The sequence below is a fragment of the Cynoglossus semilaevis genome, chromosome 6, assembly GCF_000523025.1.
Source record: "Cynoglossus semilaevis isolate Cse_v1.0 chromosome 6, Cse_v1.0, whole genome shotgun sequence".
Lineage (NCBI taxonomy): Eukaryota > Metazoa > Chordata > Actinopteri > Pleuronectiformes > Cynoglossidae > Cynoglossus > Cynoglossus semilaevis.
The window spans coordinates 8,059,156-8,080,768 of record NC_024312.1 but is presented as its reverse complement, the minus strand read 5'-3'; the positions used below and the strand labels follow the sequence as shown (position 1 = coordinate 8,080,768).

At 39.0% G+C, this 21,613-nt stretch overlaps 1 protein-coding gene across 1 annotated transcript; it reads right to left on the bottom strand.

Annotated features, from left to right (window-relative positions):
• Positions 1–6,880: 6,880 nt before the first annotated feature.
• On the bottom strand, positions 6,881–21,042 carry snx33 (sorting nexin 33). The gene is made up of 2 exons (XM_008311764.3): positions 18,627–21,042; positions 6,881–7,461 (listed from the first exon to the last, which is right to left on the bottom strand). Exons 1-2 carry the CDS (start codon positions 20,056–20,058, stop codon positions 7,208–7,210), a joined length of 1,686 nt encoding a protein of 561 aa, XP_008309986.1. The 5' UTR covers positions 20,059–21,042; the 3' UTR covers positions 6,881–7,207.
• Positions 21,043–21,613: the final 571 nt, after the last annotated feature.

Genomic DNA, 21,613 nt, shown 5'->3' with positions numbered 1-21,613 from the left:
TTCTACCGTCTGATGCCAGTCTCTCACCGTCTGTATTTGCTCTTTCCATTTCACAGACAGATTATTTGGTCCCAGGGGACAAAGGGACGGGGCCGGTTTGGTCATAAGGACGTTTTACCAATCGAGAGGCACACAAATCTGATCAGACAGTCAGGATTATCACTGTGATGTTCAGTCATTAATCTTCACCCCCTTTAACAGTTACATTGTTTTCTGGTTAAATCAGTGAGGAGTTGACACGATCATTATTTCAATTTTTCAAGTGTCTGTGATCAAAAAAGTGTCTGTGTAAAAAGCAGCACCGCATGTTATTGTGAAATAAACCGCTACACAAACATTAATGTGATCTTTAGGGCCGTCTTGTTTACAGTTGAATCCCAACACTTAATTGTGGGGTTGTCTCTTTAGTAAAGACTTCAAAATTAAACACACATGGAAACGGGTTAAATAAACAGCACAGGCCACTGTTGCACAATTGGTTATTGAGCTCAAATGAAGCATCGTCAGGAGCAGCGTTTACAGTCATGTCCAACACAATCCTGTTTTTATGAGGAGGAAATTGTTACAGACTTCTTGGCGTGCCAACAATTTTGAAATCATAGGTAAACAATGAATAATCCACTCATAACAAAACCATACACCTGTTCTTACCCAATGTACATTGCTTAACAACAGCTCCGTACAGTCATCCATCACTTAGTCCTCTCCTAACTCTCGTTCCCATCTATCAGTCACGTTGTCATGTTATTTCTCTACAAACCCACGGCCTGTTGAACCACCACAGCCGTTCCACTTAAGCCTCCGCTCCTGCTCGTCTGCCAACGTCAGAAGTCCTTCCTGTTTGTTGGGTTTTGCCTGGTCAACCACTTTTGAGATTTACTACTTCCACTCGCTGCCTGGTGTCTCTGCGGAGAACCAAGAAGCGAGACAAGTTAAGGTCACTTCTTCCCCAGGAATTCCGAGTTTGGAGGAAAATCTGGAGTGGGTTTGAAATAGCGCAGCAGCAGCAGGGGATCCATCTAATAGATATACAGTACATGCTGACATTACAGTTGTCTAACTCGTGTGTTTTTGGCTTCTGTTTTAATAGCCCTCCAGATGGCATTTTGCCAATTTAGTAATTTCGGAAGAGTTAATAGGAGAATTCTGTACAGTGTGATCACAGTTAGGCTCAGTTGTGATCTGGAATAATAAATAATCAGTAGGTTTTGAATTACAAATCAGAGACGGCAGACGTTGGGTTTCACTGTAGTTACTAAGAAAAAAAACATATTTGATTGTTTGAATTATACACTTACTTTGTAAATAGTTTTTTGTGGCCTTTATTTCCCAAAGTGGGAATGTTGTTTACAGGCACTGGACAGAGTCTCAGGAATGCAGACTGAGTTCTGAGGAAATGATTGTTGTCTCCAGAGGAACTGTTTGCTGCCAGGCTACAGACCCAGAGTGGTAAAGTTCACTTGACAGTGGGAGCCTTAATGTAAAGCCCGAGGAGCGTGTTGTTCACTGGGAGCAGACAATGTGATAATGTGATATACACATTGTTAAATTTTCTCCCAGACAAAATTATCAAATTCACATCTGGGAGAGATTCACAGCCACATGAAGAGTGGTTTGCATTGACGCCCCGCATTATGTCGTGTCAGTTCCTTTTACAGCTACACAGCTTCCTTCCACCGCCTGGTTCTGTTGTTGGTCTTTGCCGGATGAGTGTGAACTGTTGTTTGTCTCTACATGTTGGGCCAAACAAAAATAAGGGTTAGGGTTTTATCTTTCCCTTTGTCTGATGAACTGCCCCAGAGTCAAGATAAGATCTTTCTCCAGATATTGCATATGACTTATTTCTTTGGTGAAACTTTAGTAAAAGATAAAAAAAGAAAAGAAAAATCAGGAGTGAAAAACTGTATATACAATCAGTGGCAGAAAAGCAACACAAAGACCCGTGCCCTTGAAGAAGTGGGGAGGGGAACTGATGTCGTTGACCAGGTCATTCAACATTAGTTCCCACCACCACATGCTGTGGAAGCTACAGAGCTAAGTGCTGTGTGTTAGCCAAGGCTGAACATTTCTGACGAGGTCTCCTTTCAAATTCTGCTAAAGAGTTGCACGGTGTTAAAAAAAATAGAGGGCTAATTGAGATGTGGTAAATATTCTGCAGTGGTTAGCCATGAATTACACTGTCTCCGCTCCGGTCAACAACGAAGCATTATTCAAACGCTTGTTCTCTCCGATTGTTTATTATCTCCACAGACTTCTCGTGCCATGTATAAATAAAACCAACGGAAAGATAAATGTGGTTTCAATGTCGACTTTTTGACCTGCTCTGACTGACCCCCAGCAGTGTGCAGAAGGAGATCAGGAGGAAGGAGAACCAGACCGAGCATGTGTAACGCCCTTGAACCATCTGTAGCCTTTATTTCTACAGACACTGATGAAGACGGTGTTCTTCTTTGAAATGTGAAGGTCAAGTCCAAGCTAGTGTCGAGAGAATAAATGTGACGCTTCACTGTCCGCTCAGCCTCTAACATAATAACAATTCATTTGAAGTTGACCTTGTCTTTCAGGTAAGCCTCTTTCCAAACACATTTGACACCAACATTAAAACACATTTGTTTTTGATGTTTAATTTTTGTCTGCAGATTCCTGGATGATGGAGGATGCTGTTCTCCTGCCAACATCAAAGACATTTGCCGTCCTGCCTCAGGTACAAATGTGGTACGCTGTGTCCCCTGAAGTAGCTGTAGTAAGCGGAGGAAGGAAAAGTTTCCCTTCCTTTTGACTGTGCAGACATGAAATTGCTCCATTCCTCCACTAAGCATCTTGTTTTTATAGACATCTGCTGGCACTTTGGCCGTAACGCTTTTACCATCTGCCCCTGCAGCCACGCTGCAGACCCTACAGAGCTGCTTTCTTGAAGATGAAGCAAAGTGACTTACTTTGAAAATCATGGCATGAAGGGTAGTTCTTAAATGCTAATCATTTTAATGATTGTAATGCAACACCTCAGTATGAGGAATTCAGGAAGTGAAAATATTAGCCAAAAACTGATGATCATCTCTCCCACATCCTCACTGCAGTGGATTTAACTGATAACACGACTCTGGCAATACTTCAAGGATGGTATCATGTAACCAAGATGGTCCTTCGGTTCTCTAACTGCTCTGTGGTGTGAGCATCTGATAGCAAGAGACAAACAAACTTAATTCCAAAGAAAATTGTTTCTAAATAGGCTTTCACCACTCCAGCGCTGTGATGTACAGTGTGCTCCAAAAACAATCTTTGGTAAAAGTGTTAAGTCCTGCCCTAGCACATATCACGAAGGTGACATCATGCCTGTTACTCTGGTTTCCTACCAAACCCTGAGCCTGCTTCACATCCAACTGTCAGACCCAGACACTGGGTTGAATGGAGGACATCTGGATTGGTTTAATTTTAAGGTGAAACATTTGCAAGTCATGAAAAGAACCTGTAAAAAAATATAGTATAATACTGAGAATGCAGCAAATTAACTAAGAAAACTAAACAAAGAAACCACTAGAACTATTAAGCATTTGAGCAGCACTCTGTACTCAAGGTTAAATTTAAAAAAAAAAGAAAACTTTTGAGTTGTTGAACAGTTTGTGATGCACCTGGAACAAATTGAAGAGGACTGCTTCATTGTGGCATTTTTTCAAACGTCTCTAACAATCAATTAATCTCAATGAAACTTACAATAATTGGAATTTTTAACGTGATTTAACTACATATGTGTTTTTCAACACACTGAAAAAAGATTGTTTTGACATTAACTACTAAAATGTGCTGTGTCATGGAAACAAATTTAAGAAATATAATTTGTAAAGATGTTGAAATTCTCATGTCAGGAACATAATATACTAACAGTCGCAAAGTTGATCTTAGTCTAAGTTTATCACTGAAGCCAAATCCCTTAGAATACAAAATAGAAATGATCTATTTATTTTGACATATTGTCATAGCACTGTCTTGCTCTTGGTTTGAAGTTCCATTCCTGGTGTTGACATCACTGGTGGTTTTCTGCCACTATTACCAAAATAATTTAATTCCTGAGATACCTGGGTTATGACAGATGACACAGACGGACAAAATTCTCCATCAGTAAATTTTATTAACATTTTTCAACCCCCTTCCCTTTAACAAAGTGACAAACTACTGACTGAAAATCACCATCTGCTATTTCAGGGACTGAAGCTAAAGCATAGGTCTGTAGCAGGTCATCAGCTCACACGTCTGTGTTAAAAAACAGTCATCTGTGTGAAATGCCTGGCATTTTACTTGTCACAAGGCTCTGAACACACTTCCTTTCCTGACATGAACAAACTCCAGTTCCAATAACCAGAACCCAAGAATTTGACAAAACCAGTCCGATTTACAAACAACAAAGAAGCTTGGTGCAGAAAAGATCAAGTGTCTTTGGTCTTGGAGGATATCGCAGAAAAGATCAAGTGTCTTTGGTCTTTTGGTCATATTTGATGAGTGAAAACGCTGACGTGTGAAAAGCAGACCTTTAAAACAAAATATATAAAAATGCAGAATTTACTGTAGACAGCAATATGTGGAAGGCTTCACATGTGGCCTGAGCAGCGGCTGTAACTAAGACAACACTCATATCTAAGTCATTCAACAACACACTGGTCAGTTGTTTGCTAAAACCTGCACGCTGAGTCAGCAGCTGGTTGTTGTGAAAGAAACCAAACCCTGAAATTCACAAACCTAAGGCAAATATTTTACCACAATAACTTTATTTTTTTTTGTTTTTCAATCCACATCCAACACTGTCCACAGCTCAACTACATACAGCATATAAACACTTTTGTGTTCACATGGAAACTTTGACCAAATTTTAGCTTCATTTTACTTTGCGGGTTAATTTAATTGTTCTCTCATTATACAAGCGTAGGAGTGGTTCGATTATTTCACAGATGTGGATAGCTACTTATTCTGAGCTCTCTTTAATGAGGGGATTGTTTAGAAAAAAGATGGGAAAGCGTCAAGAAAGGTAGCCTGGAAGTTGAGCTCCCCATACAGAAAAAAAAAGTTTGTTTTCTTATTATGTTAAAGAATAAATATTTTACCCAATCAGCAATAGCATTTTATGCTAATGTTTCTTTATCTACCAAGTCAGACAAAATATTTGTATACATAGTGTTGTTCAAAAATCAGATAACTGCACTTTGATTCATTGAGCTAACAAATGCTAATGAGCTACTTCTGCTAGTTACATAGTGAGTGATGCTAGTTCGCAATAACTCTTGTTAGCAAGCAAAAATGCTAACAAAACTTATTTGTGTGTGTGCTGTTGTTTGTTTGTTTTTTCACATGTGAATTATTTGTGTGTGTGCTGTTGTTTGTTTTTTACACATGTGAAATGCAGACGATTTTTTCTTTTCAGGTTATTGTTGTAATTGAAGGAAGACAAAAACTCTTGATAAATAAATGCTAGCATGTGTTGCTTTGGCCCCATCCCAGTGGAGGTTTCTAGACCATTGCTGTTTAATGGTTTTTCAGGGAAAGGAATCCCAAATTAATGTCAAGATGGAGAAGGGATGCTCTGCTCCCTGTATAAAATGTGGCTATGAGTGTATTGGTCTTTGGTTCACAGAGCCTGTCTGTGTTGCTCAGTGTTTTCATGACTAAAAGATAATGTCTTCTGCTTTAAAAGAAGATTCCTAATCAACCAAAACATTTATGACCCCCCTGCTGTCCTTACCTCTGCCTTAAAGGCAACTATCAAACACTTTTACAGTGCACTAATGCCAGTGAAAACTGATTGACTTTAATAATAATTCAGTCATGTTAACATGTTTGGCTAAAATGTCTCGTCTTAGTCAGAGTAACATAACTAACTGGTTTGAATGCATGTAAACACAAAAATGTATTCTAAAGCCACTGGTTCCTGAAATGCATCACAGCACTGGACTTTAATTCTATGATTTTTTTGTGATTTTTTTTCAATCTAATATAACAATGAAACCACGTTTTCTCACGCAACCACTTTATTTGCTAAAAAACATCTGACTTTATCTTACAATAGATGACTAAACAGACGCTGTTACTTTACGGAATAGGAGTGTTTTGTTTTTATCCATGGTAACATGAATCAACTGCTTAACTACTGACCTATTTCATTTGCTTGCTTTTATATAAACATAAAACGCACTCACTATAACCCACCAGTACATTAAAAAATGTGCAAACTCACTAAACATGGTTTAATCCAACAATAAATCCCACTAAACACAGGCCAACAGCATCAAAAGAGAGATGGTCTGTTTAAAAAAAATAATCAAAATGCCTCAGACCCCAAAAGGCACTTCATTTGTGAATAAAAGAAAGCACATGAGATTGAATTAGGGTTCTTGACGTTGCTGTTGTTTTCAATAGGCCGCCATGGCTCTTTTTAAAGACAAAAAAGCAAAAGCAGTAATCACCTGAGCAAGTCGAGCCCACGACTGTGCAGTTTTTTGAACTAACAGAATATTAAAAGGCTGAATAAAAACATCTGGAATGTTAACATTGACGCTGTGATATTATTTTTATATATTTGAAACAGCTTGAATCAGTCCCTGTAGAGACCAAAAAGTGCATAATGTTAAGGAGAGGGCGGGGTTAAAACGAAACCCGTTTCATGGCTTTTACGTGATACAATATAATCAGGTGCAGATCCACTATGAATTTAAAACTCATAATTATAATATTAAATTACGTTAAGCAAACAATATGTCGTCATACTGCTTACTTAGTGTGTATCCAGAAAACAAAAACATAGTACAGTAGGTCATTTACGAAGTATTGTAAATCCATCCAAGTGTGAGGGGCTGTTCACATGTAGCATCAGAAAACAAAGACATGACAAGACGTGGATTTAGAGATGGTTTGTTTGTTTGTTTGTTTGTTTTGTTTTGTTTTAGAGCAGGCACTTGGATATTGAGCAGATAATTCAAAGTTCAGAGTGAAAACACGACCTACATCTTTGAAAAGTTGGCCTGAGAATCAAGAGAGAATCTTTTAAACCATCACAGAAGTTGCTACATGTGAACAGCCACCTAGACTGTTTTTTCTTCTACATCAACAACAAAGCAACTCATCTGCAAGTCATTTCCATCAAGGCCATCTCTGTCTGCAGTAGATGCTCCTGTAAAAGAGCTGAGACATTTTCAGAGATTGTAGTTTTGAGCGTCCTGTGTCTTCAGAGGCACTCGTACATGCGCAGGGTGCGCTCCAGTTGCTGAACAACACGTTGGTAGAAGGCTATCTGCTCCCTGAGGTAGGCCTGCATCATATCTTTGAAGTCCACCTCTCGCCGCTGATGAAAGTGGCTCATCTCTGCTTGGAGGGCAAACCCCACCGTCCGACAGCGTTTCCTAATGCCGTCTGCCTCGTCCTGGTCCATCTTCCCCTCGTCACACATCCGCTGACTCTCTTTCACCTTGGCAAAGGCACCTGGGTTCAAGAAAAGGATGCATACATTAAAAAATACGGGAAAAGAATACAAAGCGAAACATTGTGGTACATTACTTAAAAACAAAATTAGAAGCTAAACTAGCATGAGTTAGCTAAATGGGCTAAGTGAGTATGCTGTGATATGTGGTTGTTCAGGTCATTTTAGTTTTACTTGATTTCTTTCGAGATACCAATCTCTTGTTCTGACTCCACCTCAATACCATATCTAAATTCTTCTGGTTCAGAGCCCTGAAGACAGTTTGTTTTCATGTATTCTGCTCCAGGACACAAAAAGCAGCAATTTCTAACATTATTTATGCTGCTTGGAACCATGAAGAACTATATTTGCACCATAAGAACAACATTGGGGGGGGGGGGGGGGGGGGGCTCAATCAGTTCAAAGAAGAGCTGCTGAAGGCAAAGTGCTACAGTATCAGTACAGTAAATGAATCCATTGTACTGATTGTAGCTCTACAGTAAAAAACCAGACTTCCCTCCCAAATAACAACGACAGTAAAAGTCAACACTTTATATCTACACCAGGACCACAAAAAAAGTGTTTAGTTTCACTCGCATACCAAACGTCTCATGAGATGAGGACAAGCTATAACCGCATTTACCCAGACTGCCATGACCTCACTTTCCATATGCACCACATGGCAACTGAACGGTATGTTACCACACCACATTTCCCGGCAGATTAGTGAGTCTGACTCAATCTCATACAACCTGAGCTCGAAACCAGAAAGTACACCGTTTTCACCCAGACACTGAGTAGACTATCAGGTTTCCAGGATCTGTTGAAACAAGCTCCAGCTCTGTCTTTGAAATGCTCTGCTGCACTGTACAGGTCTTATCCCTGTGCTCTATCTGTTAGTTCATGCCGCAGCAGATTTTCCTTGGAATTACTTCCTTGGAATTATTAAGTTCGGAAAAGCATTTGGGAAAAGGTCAAGTGAGCGGCATGTGGACTGAAGGGCCTGTAGTGCTGACCTAGATTCATGTGCTCTGTTTTCCATATGAGAGGAGAATGATAGTATGTCTGTGGAACATAAAGAAAAAAGACTGGTTATGTACATGTGTGGGTGGGAGACAGTGGGGTAAAGGAGTTCATCTTAAGGATCAATATCACAAAGGAAGCTTGAAGCTTTGAGGAAATTTTTTTTCTTTTTTTTAATATTGTAACTTTCGATTTCGCTGGCACAAAAGCTTGACACTCGTGCCAGAATCTGCTTTCTAACGTGCCACAAAAATACCTAACACATGCTGAGAAAATACAAAAAAGCTGTGATACATTCCTCCTCTCCGTGTACCCAAACCCTTCATTCTACCCACTTTTTCCAGATTCTGTGGTAAGCGTACAGTCAGATACACAACAGGAAGTAGTCTGGAAAGCCAGCAGATAAGTTTATCTGGTCTACCCAGACCTGCTCTCACACGCTTTATGGTTCAAACATGAAAGGTTCATGTGGCTGTGGCGGGCAGATAGAACCATGAAGAGAGAAAGGTAGTGGATGATGGTAGAAGAAAGGAGGATGAAAAACTTTTCTTCTACCAAAATCAGCTATAGTTGTTGTTTTTGTAAAGATTTGATTGGATCTACTCTAACAAAGCCCCGGTGGTCGAGAGGACATGTCCAAATATATTTGTCTACAAGGGAAAATAGATTATCACAGCACTGAGACAGTTCATTTGAAAGACGGCACACTGTCTCACAGTAAATCAATCTCACAGTTTGACTCTCTACCTAACCATCCACTCCCTTGAAAAGCCAGATGTGCCTTTTCACACTGGTAGACTACAGAAGGGAAGAAAGACTTTTTATGACATTTCCAGCTGCTATAATAAAATTCAGATTTTACAGTGCCTTTACAACGCTTTTACTATGTTGTCCATAATATGTACTGAGGCTTTTGTTTCTGTGGCCCCCAGTTTTCAAATTAAATTCACATTCATTCATCATCTTTTGCAGTTAAACAGAAGGCTCTTCCACTGTCTTTGTTTCCAGTAGATGTTTTCACCTTTCATCCAGGAGCTTTCTTCTGTTCTTCAGATTGTTCTTCAGGCTTCTTTAGAACTGAAGAAGCTTCCTCGATGAGAGATGAAACGTCTTCTACAAACCCGCAGAGCTTTAAAGCTAAATCTGTAAATGTTTAAGCGTGACAGGGCTTAACAATACTGTCTACAAAAGCACGGTACTGCAGACAATGTTAGGACACACTGCTGTGAGTCACACTGTAGGGCATTCAGCTCATAAAAAAGGCCAACACATTCAGTGTAAAGCATGGAGCAAGTACAATTAAGACATCTTTTCAATTCTATTGGCCTAGTGGGCTCCGCCAATCACAAATGACATCATCAAAATGGAAGTCGACACTTTCAATAGGCTGTCAGTCAATCGTGAGATATAGAAATAATTCTAATTCTAAGTCAAACATCCAATGAACCATAATTAAACAAGCTGATTATTTCAGAATGAGATAATGTGGCCTATAATTGTTATGTTAACCGTTTTATATATATATATTGTTTTAAACCGTCACGTCTGCCATCTTCTCAGCTGCATCTTTATAGAGTTAATACTATTATGAGAAGTAGGAGTCTTGGTAATAGTAGTAGTTGGAATGATAGTGGTGTATCATCGTTACAGTGTTGAGTTACTGCGTACGTTTAGGTATTCGTGTTAATGAAAGTTCCCCTTAAACCGAGACATTGTTACTTTTCACAGCACTTCCCTTCTTATGTGAGCATTAACAGACAACAGGCTCCAGATAATCATGTTTATTTTGTATCACACTTGTGCTTGGGTTCCGTCTCTTAAGTTTACCCCAGTGTGTGTGACATATCTGCTGATCTGCTGTCACGTCTCTGTAATTAATTACAAAGTGTAACACAGTTTGACAAGTGGAATGCTCATCTAAACTGTTTAAAAACTGTAATGACAGTCCCAGAAAGCTACAGTACATACAGTGTCAGGTCTTCATTTGTCTTGGTAGCAGAGGAGTTAAAGCAAACTCCAGGATGTTAGCCGGCAAAGACATTCATAAACTGCTACTTGTTAAATAAATAAAAACTTTAATACAGAAATAATTGTTTCCTCTTAGCTTGAAATAGTCTTGTGTTAATTAAAAGACAATAAACTAGCTGTAAGCTGTAATTGCATATTTATTGAAACCCAACCTAGTAAAGTATTGGTTTCGTACAACCCTACTGCAAATGCATCTTCCTTGGAGTCTGGATCATGAATGTAATGGAGAATGTAGGAAAAATATATTTCCCACTGAGCTGTAGTTGATGTGTGATTTTGTGTGAGCTTTGCCATGGACAACGACACTGTCCCCTTAGCATGTAGGAGGCGATAGAGAGAGGAGCTGACGTCTGTGTCAAGCACTACTGTGAACTAATGGGAGTCTTTGTTTATCAGTGTTGCTCTCTCAAATCTAAAGGAAGTTTGGTTTGTTTACATATCTCAGCCCAATGTGTACTTCTCATCAGTAATTACTACCTATTTAACACAGTAGTGACACTTTTTACAATATAAAATATTCTTAAGTATTTAATCCGCTAGCTACCAGTACTATGTGCCCTAATGGATGCTATGACTGAGGGAGGTAAATTATTTTTAATTTTTTAATTAACTCTCTGTTTAATAGTGTATGAATCTGCCCTTTTAAAGAACAGACAACCAAATATCAAGTATATGTACATGTATATGTTAGGGTCAGCTCAATCCGATACTCAGGATCAGAATCGGTCCAATATTGGTCAAAATTTCAGGATCAAATATTGAAAAAACAGCTATAGCTCGTCCGATACCTCAGCCCAAATGCTCAACTTAACTTTGCTGTAAATGACACTATCCCCTCAGCAACAGCAGCCTGTGGCATGCTGGAGGAGGAAAGTATCGGTATTGGCAGATACTCCCAGTTGCAGTATCGGTTTCGGACATTAAAAGGTTCCCTGGTATAAGACTCTTGTTATTGTCCTTAAAGGGTAGAACAACAGTTTTAAACTTATTTCTCCTCTGATACTGACTTGAGTGCTGGTGGTATTTTTTATTGAAAACCATTAAAAAAAATGTGTTGCAAATGCTTTAATTTACTGTGTAAAGACTGGAGTATTGTACTAAGGAAAGAATTAGACAGAATAGTAAAAACAGAAAAAGAGCAGAAAGAGTAGAAAATATATGGCGGGCTCAGGATCACATGACAAGCACCAAGAGGATGTTTCAGCATCCTCAAGCGTGCCTAAAAAGCTTTAATGATACACAAACCAAAAAAAGCCCCTGTGCTGAGTAAGCAGAGTCATCAAGTTTACAGCAGCCACTCACAGACAGGGCTACAGTGCGTGTCCTGACCTGGAATGTGCTTGCAAAACAATTTGAGCCATTTGTCTATTTATCTTGGGGTCTAACTTTTTCTCTTATTTCAGTTACTTTAGGGATGAGCAATGTTCAAAACAAAGCCACCCACTCAGTCTCCAGAGGGATTGCAGGAATTACCAGAAACCTTAAATCAGTCCACTTCCTCATTAAGCAGCATCCTTGACTGTACTGCTCCCCTCTGTTTATGACAATGAATCCAACATGTATACTCTCAGAAATGACACATGAAGATTTTGACGGCCCCCAAAGTGCAAATTAAAGTTCTTAACTGAAGCCGTTTGACAGATGTTCATGTGTATGTAAACACTGCACTGTCGATTTTCATGTTGTAAATCTACACTTTTTTCAGACATTACTTCAGCTTGTTTATATGAACGTGAAATATGATGAACTGTACTTGTAGCTGAGTTGGATTCTCCATTCTCTTTATTCGGCTGCATTTGTTTTGACCTTTCAAAAAAATGATGAAAATTGGTTTTGAATAAAAGGTGGATTGAAAAGGAAAATTCCTCTTGAAATATCCATCTTGTTTTGGGTTTTGAAATGTAAAGAACTTTTTTTAATCCCATGATGGCTTAATGGCTTGAAATATCTTATCCCGTTTTCTGCCCATATTTCAAAAACATGTTTGGATGAGATTATATCTTAACAGAGATTCGATACAGATTGGGATGTTTAGAGGAGATGAGTGCATCCCAAAGGCACTGCTAGCCTGAGTACTGGTGTGTGCCCTTGTCTCCTTTACCAGTGTCCTCAAATTGAACCTTAGGTCCTTTGGTACCGAAATTGATACCTAGCTGGCTGAGAACGAAGGTGAATGGCACTCACTCACAGCCATCATCAGGGGCAGCGCTTTCTCCATTGAAACTGACACGCATCATTCAGCTCAAGTCATTCACTGAGAGTAGCTCAGTGAAGAAGGAAGGATCCCATGTATATCATAATCCGATACATTTTGCAATGTCAAAAACTTGAAACAAGAGGTATTTTTCCCTTAACATTTAAATACTTCTTAGTTTCCTTTGAAAACAACGTGACAGGAAACCAAAAAAAGAAAAGGTATGCAATGTCTAAAACTACTTCGTCTGAGAACTGGGGAATCTCGCTGCCAGCCACAAACATCTTGTCGGTGTAACCATAAGGCCAGCTCCAGCTGGTGATCACCTACAGGCTTTCTGACAGAGGGGTTTTTTTTTTCTAGGTAAGACTGGAGATTAAGGACAGTTTTAGCTACAACCCAAGGGTTGAAACATCACTATCACCAAAAAAGAAAAGAAAAACAGAGCTATACCTGACTTCCTTCACTTCAGAGAAAGACATTTTGAAAAGCTGAGACTGTAAGCAGTTAGCAGGACATCCATTATTCAACAGCTTAGTGGATTGATCCCCAGTTATTGTAACCTAATGAAAAACACTTGACCTGAGATGTTTTTTTTCACAGATGTGAATGCAGTAATAGTTATGATAAACAGTTTATGTCAAATACCCTGCATATATCACATACAAAAAATATATGAAAAAAGCCCAATATTATCTCTGTCTTCATCTACAGTTGCGTTGAGTTACATTTTTGCAATATTGTTGGTCCAAATTCTTACAGGAGAGAGATCTATGAGGTCACAATTCTCACAATCTTCAAAATGTAAAATATAGTTAATTTATTGATTGTACTGGTGGTGTTGTCATTACTGGAGTGATAATTAAATTCATAATTAAAAAATTAGCTTTTGTTATAGATTTATACTCCAATGGCTTAGTAGACCCAACAGTCATCAAGTCAGCGGGAAAGGAAGGACAACTACAGTCGCTTTAGATCACAAGGCTATGCAAAAACAATGCAGAATTAGGTTTATTGTTCATTCTAAATTAATTATAAATGTGAATGTGATACCAGTATAAGGTGATATGATAGATTGCTAATTTGCTAAAGCTAATTATGGAGGGCGGACTTGGCAATGATATGTAACAGCACTGTCTCACCTGCACATAACTACTCCCTTCTCCACTGAGACATTATCATTGTATGCGATGTACACAGACCCAGATGTACAGAGGTGAACAGAGTGGCTAAATTATGACCTCCATCATCTAGATTTGGCTCTCTTCTATCTATGTGCCTAGTGGCAGGTTTGGCTTTGGCACTTGGTCAACACTGGCCCTTTGATACTGCTGTTTGTTGCCTGGAAACGTACAGCTGTAGGAACATGCATTGTGTCCACATGTGTACACTGGGGCAGCGAGAGCATTCTCTTTAACACTTAAAGTTACTTAACCGTTGTGAGTGTTGAGTCTTTTGTTGACACTGCGTCAGATGTGTCCAACTCTATTTTAACTACCGTTAAGTCTTGGGGTTGAGTTTTCTTCAAAAAGCACAGAATAAGTGAATTAACTACAATATTTAAAGATGTTTAACATTTCTCTCATTATTTCTAAAACATTACCACTAATGGTGTATCTTTTTTTAGCAAGGCAGTAGGCAGAGGTGGTTAAAAATATGGAGACATCTGTAATCTCCTTTAGTGTGAAACAGCAGTGCACTTGGCCAACACAGGCAGGGATGCAGGAGCATTTGGATAGACAGTGTGAGTGGAGACGAGGGCCTAGCCTTTGTCAAGATTTATGGCTGGGCAAACACGTGAGAAAGAAGGTTTGTTCTCCAGTCACCACCCTGAGCAAAGCAGAGTGTAGCCCACAAAATAACCTACAATCACCATTCAAAAAGCTGCCACAACTGGGTCACTGTACTGTACAGTGTGCTGTCATTATACTGGTTACAGGTTGTGTATTTGCTCACAATGTGCCTCTTTTTCGTTTCTTGTTTGCTGTTTGTAACCAGTGTATGGAATGTTAATCAGTAACATACCTGTAAGATCGTAAAAACGTGCCATATGTTCCTGGTCACTGCTTGCTGCAATTAGACCATACTGAGAAATGTTAGAAGAAAAAAAAGCTGCATACAGCAGAATCCCATATCTTTTAGTGCTATTATAAACCATGAAAGGGTAACAAATTTCCTCAAAATCTACATGTGTTTTTTTTTAATATGTTGCTTTGAGGAGGACAAGTCCGCTTTAGTCCAGATTAAAGCCTGGATGATGAGCTGGAGGCAACCCAGCGGATGTAGCTCATTGTCAAACAGATCACAACACATTTTATCCAGCTGACAGAAAAAACAAACGGCCCTTAAAAACCAGCAGTACAGTATTTAAACCAAGAAAATGTGGCATGGCCAAGACAGAACAGATAAGGTCTGGTCTACTTAATGAAGAAAACATTTGTTTCTACTCTGGCTTTTTGTCATCTCTTACCAATAGATTTATTTACTGCAGTCACTCTGCCAGGGCCTCTTTCAGCTAATCCTTTCACTTCATGTAACTGCAATTCATATCATATTTTGGCAAAGCCTTCAAAAGTTCAACAATCAGAATCGTCCTGCTTTCTAAAGCACGCCCCTCTGGGGTTACGGACGACGCAGTTCCTGACTCTGATTTCACCTGACAAAAGTGGTCAGATCAAACTGATAAACACGACATCCCAGTAAGAGTTAGTTTTCCCCGTCGTGTGTTTGCTTTCGTGACTATTTAGTGCATGGTTTCGCTCTGTGTTAGTGAAGAATCCTCAAAACTTGTCTGTTTGCTCTCAAACTCCTGTGAGCACAGCTGCCGTCACTGTATCCATACTTCCACAGAAAGGACTTTTATTGTTTGGTTACAAATTGATTCCAGACCAAAAGAGCTCGTTTTTTTTAAGAGCACAGTAAACTACAGTGACTGTGATAACCCACATGTGATTATAACAGGCAGCTGAAGCCAAGCCTTTAAATGACAATCAATGTAATTAGAAGCAAAGTGTGCCGTAATTTAACTTTTAAAGAAACTCATGCTGTACACTGCATACAGATGGCTATAAATGGGTAAAAATATTTAATAGCCACCATCAACTGACAACTCTGATATTACTCAGGGGTGGCATGATTGAACTTCTCCTTACAGTGAAAAGATCACCTGTTGCTAACTGATATTCTTTGTTGTAGATTTTATCTGGGTTCTCCAGTTCCTTCAATACTTATTAAACATCTAAGAATCTGTAATCTGCATATTGTAAATTGACCATCAATATGTATTTAAGTGTGAATAGTTGTTTGTCTTTACATGTGGCATTAACATAAACTAGGAAAAATCAAGGTATGAGGGTTAGCAGAAATAGCTCAATAGCTTCAAATGAAATTTAAAACTGTGTTATGAACCGCTAAAGAATATTATATTTTACACAATGTTATTCAAAGTTTGTTAAAATAGGTTGTAGGGATTTTGGAAAATTTGTGTTGAAATTGCCAGTCTCCAAAGCTTAATGGGTTATTTGTTCTTTAAGTTTTATGGGATATACTGTATGTGTGCAGTACATACTATTTTACTTATTTTTACTTTTGCACTTAAGTCATTGACTTTCACAGGCATTCATAGCATCACAGAATGTAAACATTTTGGCAATGCATCTCTAAGACTTTGATCTTTCAGTTGTATTTAATTAGATAAGTACCTCTGGAATCTGCTCCAAATAATGCAATAAATTGTTGAAAAAGAAAATAGAAAAAGAAAAGTAAATCTCTGGATCAAAGAGATTTACTTTGATGGTTGAAACAAGGACAGCAGCACGGGCAGACTTGAAGATAAGAAGGTCATAAGAGTGAAACAGGGTAAAAGGTGAAAAGAAGCAGAGAGAGGTTAGAAGAGCAGAAGTGAATCTTTGTGACAGAGGGATTTAGAGAAACAGTGAAGTAAAGAAAAAAGGCAAAAGAAGGACAACACAAGCGGCAAAATAGAAGAAAAATATCTATGGAGCACACCCTGACATCTTTCTGACATTTCCCAAAAAGCTCTCCTGCCTTCACCCACTTTTATCAAGGCCACATATCACTGTCCATCAGTATCTTGAAGAAAGCTGACATTCCTGCAGATCATTTGGTCTCTGGGATATGTGGAAATATAACAACATCCAAAACGACAATGTCAAAATGTCAAGCTAAGTGGAAAGGAAAGTCAAACAAAAAAAACTTGATGAATTGCTGAGGAGGAGTAAACCGGAAACGTTTGACCTCAGTTCCGCATGTTCTAGTTCTCCCACAGCTGTATTTGTTTCAGCAAAACACGACTCTCATCATGGAAGGTTTTTTTTAACCGACGGGGAACAGAGTGTAAAACCAAACACTTCTTGCCGTCTCTTTGTTTAAGATATCTTATAAATATTTGGGTATTCTTATTTCATGTAGTAATTATGATCAATTAACATATTTATTATGTGTGACTTAGATAAACCAGAGTGAGTGTGCTGATTGATGACCTTGGCTAACCTTTTCTGACCGCTTCCTTATACTAAGCTAGCTCGTCTATATTAACCATTACTCAACCTGTTACAGATATGGTTATTTCAGTCTTTTATTCTTAAAAGTTGAAGTATTACTTTAATAAAAAAAGATTAAAGATTAATTGTATTTTTTTTAACATCACAGTTAGTTAAAGGATACGTAGACATGAACATATATGCACAAATCTGAGCTGCAATTATATTACTCATTTTGGATCTAATTCTACATGTACAGGATTAGATGCAACAAATTGATTAGGTAAGCTGACATATATATCCAAATCCGGATTCCAATGTTATATTCAATTTCTGAATCAGTGACTGTTTTATCTTATGCTGGGCTGTAAACTGTCCAGTCCATCTTTGGACAGAATATAATTCCAAATCTTCAGAATTCTGCAGAAACCAAACGACCTCTCCAACATAATGTAGGTTACTGACAGTGAGTGATGATTAATGCCTCTGTGCCTGTGTAGAATAGAGCACTAACTTGGGTTCAGCTGCAAACACCAGAGAATACAAATAAACGTACTGGACCTAACTCAAAGGCCACATGACAGGGATGTCTTAAATATTTAGATTTATAACCAAACAGTCCTTCAGACTACAAATCTAAAAAATAAAAACATTAGTTTAAGGGTGAGTTGATACTTTGATCTTGTTTTGTTGGTTGGGTTTTTCTTATTCACTCCTGGGTGGAGTGATGACATGTCAATAGCTTGAATAGATCACTGTACTGTGATAATGACTGCCAGCTGCATTTGGAGAAGCATTGTTCAGCATTGTTCCTCAAAACAAGCCCACTCTTCCTCCTCAACTAACTCCAATCAGCTGATAGGAACAGCAGTAATGAGTCAATGTTCACCCTATCTTGAGGAAAACAAGGTTTGTTATAGACCTGATTTGTAATATTATATTGTGTGGTCTGGGAAAACCAGCCATTTTTTAACACAACCACTGGTATTCGGAGCAGGAATCTTCTTGGACAGTTTGTTCCTTTTTTTATAACTGGTCAGTGAGGTTAAAAGTGAAACTATAATAGTTGTATGCAAATCAGGGAGAGAGCATTTCCAGAGAATAAATCAAAATTTCACACTATTTTTTTTCTGCATCTGGTGCTTTTACCGGTTCAAAAAAAATGGACATGCACTGCTGCAAAGACAGAGATGTGTGCTGCAGGTGAATGTAAAACACTGTATTACTAACTGCAGAAATGAATAGCACAGACAAATAAATAGAATTGATCTACCTTTTTGCAACACAACAGGTTACCGCTTGTCAACATTCTTGGATGCTACAACCACACGGGACAAGTAGATGCATACTTTCCTGGTTTGTCCTTAAAGTCATAATTAATGGTGCCTTTTAATGTTCATCTATGTGGCATACATGGAATATACATATACTGTAAAGTTACCTTTCTGCAGATGAATTATATCAGGGAAGTTGGCCAGTAGGCCTTGGTAGAGCGACAGCTTGTCCAGCATCTGGAAGAGGTCATACTTAGGTTGCTCTGCAAACATCTCTCCTATGTTCTCATATGTTCGACCTGTGTGCGAGATGGCGCTGTTGAGGCCCTCTGAACTGTGGGGAGGGTCAAGCATAAATGCCTGGCTGATAGACTGGAAGGCATTTCCTAGTCGCTGGAACTCTTTCCTGAACCCACCCAGATGTTTACGAACCAGCTCCGAGGCTACGTGCGTGAGCTGCATCACACTATCGTCCATTTTCTTGGCAAAGGCCTTAAAGGTATCGACCCGCTCCTCTACGTCCTGTAGGTCCTGGTGCTCGTTAGGAATTTGCAGTGTCAGCATGAAATGGGCACCCACCATCTCGTCCTTTTCTGCCCGTCTCTTTCCAAGTTTCCACTGCTTGTCGTCAGTACACATTAGGAAATGCTCAAAACCTTCATATTGTGAGAGGACTGGGTGACTGGTCATGTGGTTCATCCATAATATCAATCTTCTCTTACGCTTCTCAATGAAATCTTCCTCGAATCGCCCTGTGGCCTGTTTCTCAGGTAGGTGGGGCACAGAGATCACAGTAAACTTATGCAGCAAGCGGTTGTACAGCCAGTCAAAGTGTTTGTAACGCCTGTAGACAGGACGCCCTATGTGACTTGGCGTGACCCTGTATGAAATGTAGGTCTTGATGCCCTTGAATTTTGTCTGTTTGGTGGGATCTTCAATAGAGCAGGTAAAAGGCTGTGGGCTTACTTTCCACTGAGGCCCCACAGTGCCCATCTCAATGGTGTATGACTCGGCTATCTTCGCCATCATGGGCACATCACCCAGTACAAATGCTTCAACGCCTGAACGGACAAAGCTGGAAAAACGATTTAAGTTCCTACCCACCATACTGCCTTTCCTTGAACTAGAGATGCTGTCCTGTCGCTCCATGTGGGGTTTGGTCCTGTAGTGCACATTGGGGTTGTTGGACACTGGGCTCTGATAGTCATGTCCATTGGCCCCTGGGCTCCTGCTATAGTCAGCATCCTCAACAACAGTGGACCTGTCGTCCCAATCATCCCAGTCATCATCTTCATCATCATAGTATGGCTGCTGCAGGTTAGGTGGGGTGATTGGAATTGAAGAAAAGTACGAAGAGTCCTTTCCTAAAGAGCCTGCTGGGCTGATGGAGCAGTCAGTCACATTGGAGTTTGAGCGAGTGCGAATTATTTCCACATATGAGGCTGGGAAGAGACCCCTCTCCCCTCTGCTGTTCTCCCCCTGGAACCAACCGTCCACGGAATTCTCATCGAAAATAACTAGCTCCTCATTCTCCTGGATGCTAATCTCCTCTTTGTTTTCACTAAGAAATGTATAGATGGCTTTGGCTTTCACTGACATTTTGTTATTTTAATACTACGTCCTTTAAGCAGAAACTTCTACATGCACATAGTGCCTAGATTATACAGTTGCTGCTGGTTTCATGCATGCTGTTTTGGAAACAACTAGCACAAGCTTACTGTAATATTAAAACTCATCTCACATTACATGGTCACTATTGTATCGGGTGTACAAAAGTGTTCAGGATGACCTTTATGTAATTTTAATGGTCGTATTATGAGCAAACCCAACAAAGTACACAATTATATATCACCTTATTACTTATTACCCAGTCTAAAACGTGCCTGCTGTGAGCATTAGCATCGTTAGTCTATTGAGGCTATGTCTCTATTGTCTTCGTTTCTGAAAAGCCAAAAGACGTTTAGTCTACAACGCATATATTAAACAGTAGCTACACAACAACAAAGGATTTCTACATCACTTCACATCACAAACTCAACAGGTTCGAAACCAAAACTGCGTTCACCAAGTAGTTCCTCTAAAAGCAGCGATGCTGGATTTAATCCTTAAAATCCTGGCGTTGATGACTTCTGGGATACTTGTTTCTCATTGTGGAGCACAGACAAGATCCCTGATGAAAATATTTCCAACACTAAGTGATCCGGCGTGAGGACAAACACTGAAGAGTAATGATATTCCTGGGCATTTTGAGCCTGGCTGCTCCACATTCCACATCCCGGCCGGACTTAAACTTGCTGCGTTGTTCTTGTAAACAGGTTCCTGCGCATCTTTGGTCTATCGAACCACAGAAACAAAACAGCTACAACCGATCAACAAACATCACTATTATTTCTTACGCTTTAGTGCTGTGCGCGCTGCAACAAAGTATCTCTTTCCATGACGTTATGGGTTCGGACAATTGAAGAAAGCAAGTTCGCCCCTTTTTTCATCAGCTCCTTTAATGGGCTTCAGTAAGTGAAGAAATCAACACAACACCGCCACCTCCAGGCAAAACATGGGACAGCCACAACAAAACCAGAACTTTCAAGGGAGCGTTGAAGCTGCCCAATTGTAAGATTTTGAAATAAAAAAACATTACGTCACTAGCTTTTTTTATTCTTATTTGCTTCGGGGCCCTCTACAAAAACTATGAATAACTATAATATTCAATCATTTTTGTTTTCCATTAGTCTACAGTCATAAATTAGACTGGCATTCGAATTGTCTGGATAACTACAACATGTTCTTTGTTTTTTGTTTTTTACCACAAAATGTTAAATAAGATTTATAATAAGAAAGAATAGTTATATTGTTATTACCTTTATATCTTCTTAGCTTGCTATTATATTTCTAATTATGTTCTTATTATTATCTTATAATAATAATAATTTGATTATATTTTTAAGATTGTGTACCTACTATGGTGTGAAAAATATACAGCTTGGATGTATTAACAAATACTGTATTTGCAAGTGCAAGAATACCAGATTCAACTCAAAACTTAAATACACCTGTGCTATTAATATTAATGGACTTTTATTATTGTTTGATACTTAAATACAGTATAGTACCGATGGTTTTGACAGATGCTTATCGATATTGTGGGTTTTTCATT